The following is an 8119-nucleotide window of genomic DNA, read 5'->3' as shown; positions in this document are numbered from 1 at the left end:
TATGACCAACCAAACCGCGCTCAATGCCAATTATAAACTCGGCCAACATCATTTATGGTTCTCCGATACCATTAGCCACAACTCAAGGAAACAACTACCATTCATAAAGCAAGCAGTCAACACAAAATTTAACTATTGCACGAAGTTTTGATAATCAAACATGCCAAATAAATGTCTACCAAAAATACATATGTATGTCAGAAGCAAAAAATCTAAAGCCGCAAATAAAAATCAGGACAAGGAGGAAAATCGCTCTTTCTAAGACATCCTCTGAGCGGCTTCCTTTTGAAGAAGCTTCTCCTTCGCCTTGGTTTTTGCTTGAGATTTGGACCCCATGACTCCACCACCCCACTTTTTCCTGTACTCCTCATACTTATCGTTGAAGTTAGCCTGTCAGGAGAAATCATAATGTCAGATGAGTTTTTAAGGCAAGGAAATATCATTACTTGTACAACCCCTACGAAATTATGCATCACCTTAATGGCCTCCAAAATTTTCGAGAACTCCAACTTATCTTCATTCTTCACTGAGGTCAGGCACAAGACTGATGCAGTTTTCTTATGAACAATCTGCGAGAGAGTGTGAATTACATCAGTCCTGGCTACAATAAAAGCTTCCAAAAAGGCTCCACAAAGAGGGAAACTTACCGCTCCCAATCGCGATTTTCCCTTCACAATACAATAGGGAATTTCCATCTTTCTGCACAAAGCAGGAAGCCAAACAACCAACTCAATTGGGTCCACATCGTGAGCAATAACCACCAATTGTGCCTTGTTCTGCAGAAAATAATTTCTATGAGCCACAGCTTGCACTACCAAGAGTGAGACACTACAGAAAACCAACAGAGTATAGAAGAAAAGTAGGATAAAGACCTGCTCAACAAGGTACGTCACATGCTTTAAACCGTATTTGACAACAATTGGCTTCTTAGCATCAGAAGCTTTCCCTTCAGCCTCAGCTTGAGCTCTCTTGAGAAGACGCTCTTTTTTGGCTGCCTTGTCCTCAGGCCTGTACTTGAGAAGCATCTTGAACAGATTTGTTGCTGCATATCAAAGGAAGCATCAGAAAATACATACATTGGCAAGAGAAAAAACGAAGCAGTGAAATGGCAACCCCGAAAGGAAACAAGATATCTCCTTGACTGGTATTAATAAAATAGGGACAAAATTAGAGACTCCCTCAAATCTACCACAGCAAATTATTAGCTTTTACCAATTTCATGACAACAGATAGAGCAAAACATTACGACTCAGTTTCTAGTAATCCAAGAGATTATAGGGGAAAACAAACTACAGTTACCATGTACAAATATTATGCTCCGAGCAACCTCAATTTCTTTCTATTTACCACATCTGGCATATCGAGTTGGATAAGAACCATAAAAGAATGATTTTTAAATTTACGTAAAGATTTCATTTCCTATTTAGTCACAGCAACACCGTTTGCCCTGCTCAACCATGGGATCCTATTCTACGCAATCATCCGCCCGGGGGGGGGGGAGAATAAGAATGAGTAAGCATTTGAAGTAGGATTACAAATGCAATAGGTGATCAATATGCGAGAGAGCACAGATTTATGTCAAGAAAATAACTGGATTTTTCTTTATAGCAGTAAAATACCAGACCAGGGTTGTCAAGATGGTGCAATCAAGGTGAAGAACTCAGAGTCCCGATAAAAATCATATTATAACATTAAGAAAAAAGGGAAACAACATAATAAATAAAAAGCGAGTGAGGGAGAGGTGACCAAGATTTTTGTCGAGAGTCTTGGAGAACTGGTTGAGCGCCGGAGGAACCTTCAAGCGCTGCCTGAGGATCCTCTTCTTCCTCTGGATCCGGACGTTGAGAGGCCATTTGACGAACCTGGTGAGATCCTTCTTCGGTGGGAGGGCTCCTCCAATTCCGAACTGCTTCGGACGCTTCTCGAACAGAGGATTCGCCACCTTCTCGGTTTTCCTCCTCGCCACTGCAGCTGGAGCCCTCGCACCTCTCTTTGGAGCCTTCAAAACAAAAAAATCATCCATCAATGACAACACAAAGGAATCAAAATGTCAGAGAGTTGTCGGTTTTTTCAAAACCAAACGAAAGATTGGAAATTAGAATGCAGCATCTGCATATATGTGTATCAGCAACAATCATCATCGAGAAGACAGAAATAACTTGGTGGTGAAGAGCCGCCTTACCATTTCGTTGCCTGAGGGGTTTGGAGAAACGACGGCGCGACGTCAAAAACCCTAGGGCTTAGTTTGGGAGTTTAGGATAGAAAAGAAAAGATGAGAAAGGTTAAATTAAAAAAGAAAAGCAGAGAATGGAAGTGCAGAGAAACCCTAGTTGCTTGGGGATAATTTCATAAACGTCCCTAAAGTTTCTAACTATTCCACTGGGCTCCCTTTAGATTTTAAAAAAATACACTAATCTCTCTTGAGATTTATTATCTTGTGATATATACCTCCAACCAACAATTAAAAAATAATATAAAAGAGAGAAAATAATATGATTTCATTGTTGTTCTTGATTTACTAAATTATTTAATTAATCTAATACCCGTCCAAGCATTAATAAAAAAATAATAGAATTTGATGTTTATCATTAGAGATTAAATCACATATGACATCAAAAATAGTATATCATTCTGTATATTTTAATTAATATAAGATATAAATTGCTCTTCTTAGTGAGAAAGTCATTATCAAACATAATCAACTACAAATAATAATAAAAAAATCTGTAACTAAAATATTACAAAATGTGAAGTTTAATACCATAAAAATTTCAACAACTACACAAGAATATTTATGATGTTAAAATTTGCTCTCTGCAATATTTTGGTTGCAAATTTTTTGATTATTTATTGTTGATTATGTTTGATAATGAGTATGTAATTGAAAAGTGTAATTTGGATATTGTATTAAGTGAAAAATAAAAAAAGATATACTACTTTTTTGATACTATATATGATTTGATCCCTAATGATAAACATCAAAATTTAGTACATTTTTTAATGTATGGATTACGATTAAATTAATTAAATAATGTAATAGATGAGGGATAATGATGAAATTATATTATCTTCTCTCTTCTAATATCACTTTTTAATTATCGATTGGGTCTAAATGTTACAATGTAATTAATCTCAAAGGAAATTAGAGTAATTTTTAAAATTTGAAAGAAGGCCAGTAAAATAGTCAAAAATTTCAAGGAAGGTTTCTGAAATTATCCCTTGTTTGGGAGTTTTGGAAGGGAAGTACCACTAATGTTGGTCTTTTATTAAAGTGCCTATCCTTTTTATGTTTTTAAATTATATTGAATGACAAATATGATATTTTATTTTTAATTGAAAGAGTGGTTATGGATCTGTTTGGAAAAAGAGTTTTTTTACCGAATGCTTCTCTTACAAATTTTTTAACAGTTTTAATTACTATAATCTCAAAAAATTTCTTAAAATTTTTAAAATATACACTTTAAAATACTAAAAAATATACAAAAACAATTACCATCATTCATTTCTTCTTCTTACTTCCCCTATCTCAATCCACCACCATCTCCGTAGTCGGCTAGTGTCAGCAAACACTTTTGCCAACACAGGAACGTTGAATGAGTTGGATCAGAATTGAAATTTTTTGACATGAACACTTAATGAGGTGTATAAGAATTGAAATTTTTCTATACGAATACGATAAAGAAGCCAATTTTCACCCCCAATTGTCACCCCTAGGTAAAATCTTATTCAAGTGAGAGCTGAAAACGACACAAATTCAATGAAAGGAAGGGCCATTTGTGTTTTGTTTTCAAAATTTTTAACCGCAAAAATCTCCTCCCGCAGACATTGCGAAACCGAAGAAGGTAGCCTCGCAATTTTTTTATAATAATAATATACGTTAAGGTTCATCTTGGTCATTAAATTATGTATGATGACTGATGGAATATCTCCATCCGCACGGGACCTGCCTTTCCCAATCATTCCCCTTCGACCAATCACCAAATTTTCGATCCCCGAAACCTTGTTCTTGGATGGGCCGGCCCAAGGAGAGTGGGACCCATTTCACACCAAATTGTCTCTAGCCTCAGCTAGGGCTGTATCAGCTTTCACATTTTTCTTTAAAGTAAAAATAGGATCTCATCTCTGTGTATTGGGTGGCGTATTAAATAAATTTTAAAAAATTTTTAAGGGGCGGTTGTGGTTAATGAACACGGTACTGGTTGGTTAATTGTGATAACATCTTCGAATTCGCTGCTACATCTTTTAACCCAAAAATAAATAAATAAATAAATAGATTATGTTAAATTAAATTATAGAAATTTTACCACTGCAACAAAAAAAAAAAAAAGAGAATGCCGAATGCTAAAATCTGTTAGTAAAGTACCATTATAGCTTTTGTTTATACATAAAAAAAAAAAAAAAAAGTCCCAACCGTAGACGGACCACGGCCGACAGGTTTGTTTTGCGCGATTGAATAGTTGATGGCGAAAGTTAAATACGTAGGTAGCTTTGTGAGTTGCGGGCGGTATTTTCCTCTCTCTCTTTTTTAGAATGCCCATTTTTCCCTGTAGAGAAAGAAAGAAAGAAATACGAGTACATAAAAACTACTACTGTCTCGCCTGGAAAACAACCGTTGCGGGAGCTCATCATCATCACCAAGTAACTTCCAAGCACTTGAAATTAAAACTGCAGTTTTTTGTCTTGACATTTCTATTTTTAACCTTCAATTTCTTGCGATACAATCTGGACAATATGCCAAAACGTGGGGCGATAAAAAGAAAGAGAGACACCAAACTCTCTGCTCTGCCTCTATTTGTTCGCCATCCAAATTCAAAACCAACGCCCCTACGCAGACCGACTGATGCGTGCGTACGTGGGCAAATTATTACCTGCAACCAGAATCGTGCTTAAGAGAGGGGGAGCGCTCTGTAATAATCCTACCAGATTAATTGGAAAACACCTGCTTTGAACTAATTGGTCTGATAAAACATATACTACTACTTCCGCCTCCTCCTCCTCCTCCGCCTCCTCCTTGTAAGTAGTAATAACATCCACCAATAGTTGGAGCCCGCCTGGACTGGAGGGGGCCAGCTAGCGAAGAATGATAAATTCTCTGTGCGGGAGCATGGAGAGTTTGAAGAGTGAGGTGGGGAACCTCCGGACTTGCGACGCTGGGAGTTTCAAGAAGGAGACCGCTGATCCGACCATAATGGAAGGTCTAGTAAGCAGATCAGACAACTCCTGTGCTACTAAATTGCGACCCTCTTCTCCAAATGAATCAGCTGTTTCAGAATCAAGAAAGACACCTACCCCTCCTTCCTCCCAATACGATCACGCATCTGGTACCAGCCTGGTTCCACCTAGCCTCAAATTCCCGGCTCTCAAACTCCAGCCGGACCAGGACGTTGAGATTCAATCCCCTGACCGTTGCTTGTGGGAGTTCTTTGCAGATCAATTGGAGGGGGATTTTATGATCTCTTCCCCAGTTAGGATTGCACCCTCCTCCTCTCCCGCTCCCCAAGCAGCTTCAGGCTACCAAAATACTACTACTACTCATGATATTATTAACAACAACAGCAGCAGCTACAATTTCAGCCACGCGCAGGCTCAGGCTATGCATGGGCTGAGTCTGATGGTGTGCTCTCCCTCTCCGCCCCGCATGTCATCCCCACTGGGACCTTATAATAGAGATAAAGGTAAAGGTCTGAGCCCACTCCACAGGGTTCTCAATTCTCCAAACCACGAGTATATGCAGGTGGAGAGCCTCTCCTTGCCAGCTCTTGAGTTCTTGGACGACCTGGACAAGGATGATGATGATTTTGGGGGTTCCTACTCAAACAGCTGTAAAGGTCCAGATATTGCTGGAATTAGTTCCTCCGACTGTTTTGATTTATCCTCGGTCCCAGAACTATTGGAGTGCTTGACAATGCCAAATCCTGCTGCCAGCTCAAGATTTTGTGCATCCATGGCCGATACTGAAGATAATGACACTAGTACCACTACTAGTAGTATTTATCAATTCAGCAGCTCCGGCGAGTCCGCCCCGTTACTCCAGCAATTGCAACAGGAAAGGCAGCAAGAAAAGCAACAGCAGCTAGGATCAATATCTCATCGACCGAACCACCAACCCCCGCCGCCAGTAGAGATGAACTTGAATTCCAGCCTGATGGTGCAGCCTCTTTCAATCGGACCAGAACAGGTAATTGAGAGAATCCGTTACTTTTGAATTACATGAGCTCGAATAAATCGTAACTAGCTCTAGCGGGCGGGTTGATGTGTGTGTGTATATATATATATAGATGCATGTACGTGACTCTGCTGCTGTTGTTTGACTTGTTGGTACTGGTACAGGAACAGGATAGCGGACTCCGTTTGGTGCACCTTCTGCTTGCCTGCGCCGAAGCAGTCGCCAAAGAAGACTACATGTTAGCCAGGAGGTATCTTCACCACCTCAACCGGGTGGTGACTCCCCTTGGAGATTCCATGCAACGGGTTGCCTCGTGCTTCGCGGAAGCCTTGGGAGCAAGACTCGCAGCAACCCTCACGGCCAAACCTACTACTGCCGCCTCCAGGCCCTTTAACCCTTTCCCCCCAAACTCGCTGGAAATCCTCAAGATCTACCAGATCCTCTACCAAGCCTGCCCTTACATCAAATTTGCTCATTTCACGGCCAACCAAGCCATCTTCGAGGCCTTTGAAGCCGAAGAGCGAGTGCATGTGATCGATCTAGACATCCTTCAAGGTTACCAGTGGCCGGCTTTCATGCAAGCGCTGGCAGCGAGACCCGGAGGAGCACCGTTCCTTCGGATAACCGGAGTCGGACCCTACCCGGAGGCGGTGAGGGAAACGGGGCGATGTTTGACTGAGCTGGCCCACTCCCTCCACATCCCATTCGAGTTCCACCCAGTGGGAGAGCAGCTGGAGGACCTGAAGCCGCACATGTTGAACAGGAGGGTGGGGGAGGCTCTGGCGGTGAACTCGGTGAACCGGTTGCACTGGGTCCCAGGGAACAGTTTGGGGAATCTGTTGGGCATGATCAGGGACCAAGCGCCGAACATAGTGACCATCGTGGAGCAAGAGGCGAGCCACAACGGGCCCTACTTCTTGGGCAGATTCCTGGAGGCGCTGCATTACTACTCGGCGATATTCGACTCCCTGGATGCAACATTTCCGGCGGAGTCGGCTCAGAGGGCGAAGGTGGAGCAGTACATATTTGCACCGGAGATAAGGAACATTGTAGCGGAGGAGGGGCGGGAGAGGGTAAGGAGGCACGAGAGGTTGGAGAAATGGAGGAAGATAATGGAAGGGAAGGGGTACAGAGGGGTGGGGCTGAGCGCGAACGCGGTGACTCAGTCGAAAATATTGTTAGGGTTGTATTCGTGCGAGGGGTATAGGTTGACGGAGGACAAGGGTTGCTTGCTGTTGGGATGGCAGGACAGAGCCATTGTCGCTGCTTCTGCATGGCGGTGCTAGTAAGAATCATCCTCCTCATCATGGCGGTGCTTCTGCATTGCTCTGTTCTATTCTAGTCATCTTTGTTCCTTCTTACGTCGCGTTCCTATCTTTCTTTTCTTTTTTTTTTTGGGTCTTTGTATCTCAGATTCTTCATACCCTTGGAGGGTCATGTCGAAGAAGAGCACCGGCGAGAAAAGGGTCGTAACTACTGCATTACTACATTTTAAGTGCTAGTCCTCCTCATAGTCTTAATTCGCTTGTATGCAAGCACTAAGAGAGAAAAAAGACCTAGTCCTACCATCTCCAGCCCCCAATCTTTCCTTTCAAGCCAGGGCAATTCTTGTTCTGATCTTCAGTTTGAGCTAACATCTGTTATACAGTAAAAGAATAAAAAGAGCCTCCAGTGTTTATAGTAATTGACAACTTTGGGAATTCGGATCAATCATATGTGACATTATTGTTAACTATCATTGATAACTTCGGAAACGCAGAACAATAACAGTACCGAGACTGAGTCTGGAACGAAGACAGAATCATCAAACGGCAATTCTCCTCAAGTAGTATTCAATTGATGCGCCATTGAAATGGAATCAACGGAACCCTGTCCTATCAAGGACCCTAGGAATGGACTTCCACACGACGAGATATTGCTCGTTGGACTTGTCGTGTAGTAGTAAGAACTAAG

At 41.6% G+C, this 8119-nt stretch overlaps 2 protein-coding genes and 1 long non-coding RNA gene across 4 annotated transcripts; 2 read left to right on the top strand and 1 right to left on the bottom strand.

Moving 5' to 3' along the window:
- LOC113722869 (uncharacterized) lies at positions 1-232 on the top strand. The gene is made up of 2 exons (XR_003456844.2): positions 1-57; positions 88-232. It is a non-coding gene; the product is annotated as an uncharacterized lncRNA (long non-coding RNA).
- Positions 83-2321, bottom strand: LOC113722868 (large ribosomal subunit protein eL8y). 2 transcript variants are annotated; one of them, XM_027246093.2, is made up of 6 exons: positions 2183-2321; positions 1747-1999; positions 873-1042; positions 648-776; positions 477-569; positions 83-390 (listed from the first exon to the last, which is right to left on the bottom strand). In XM_027246093.2, exons 1-6 carry the CDS (start codon positions 2183-2185, stop codon positions 259-261), a joined length of 780 nt encoding a protein of 259 aa, XP_027101894.1. In that variant the 5' UTR covers positions 2186-2321; the 3' UTR covers positions 83-258. The 2 variants fall into 2 exon arrangements, with proteins under 2 accessions (XP_027101894.1, XP_027101893.1); XM_027246092.2 differs by having other exon boundaries at positions 648-1042.
- Positions 2322-4636: 2315 nt separating this feature from the next.
- Positions 4637-7850, top strand: LOC113722866 (GRAS family protein RAM1-like). Its single transcript, XM_072060473.1, has 2 exons — positions 4637-6178; positions 6331-7850. Exons 1-2 carry the CDS (start codon positions 5081-5083, stop codon positions 7450-7452), a joined length of 2220 nt encoding a protein of 739 aa, XP_071916574.1. The 5' UTR covers positions 4637-5080; the 3' UTR covers positions 7453-7850.
- The last annotated feature ends 269 nt before the right edge of the window (positions 7851-8119 follow it).

Source organism: Coffea arabica, chromosome 7e (assembly GCF_036785885.1).
Source record: "Coffea arabica cultivar ET-39 chromosome 7e, Coffea Arabica ET-39 HiFi, whole genome shotgun sequence".
NCBI lineage: Eukaryota > Viridiplantae > Streptophyta > Magnoliopsida > Gentianales > Rubiaceae > Coffea > Coffea arabica.
Note: the sequence above shows the minus strand (reverse complement) of the source record. Positions and strands in the feature narration are given on the sequence as shown.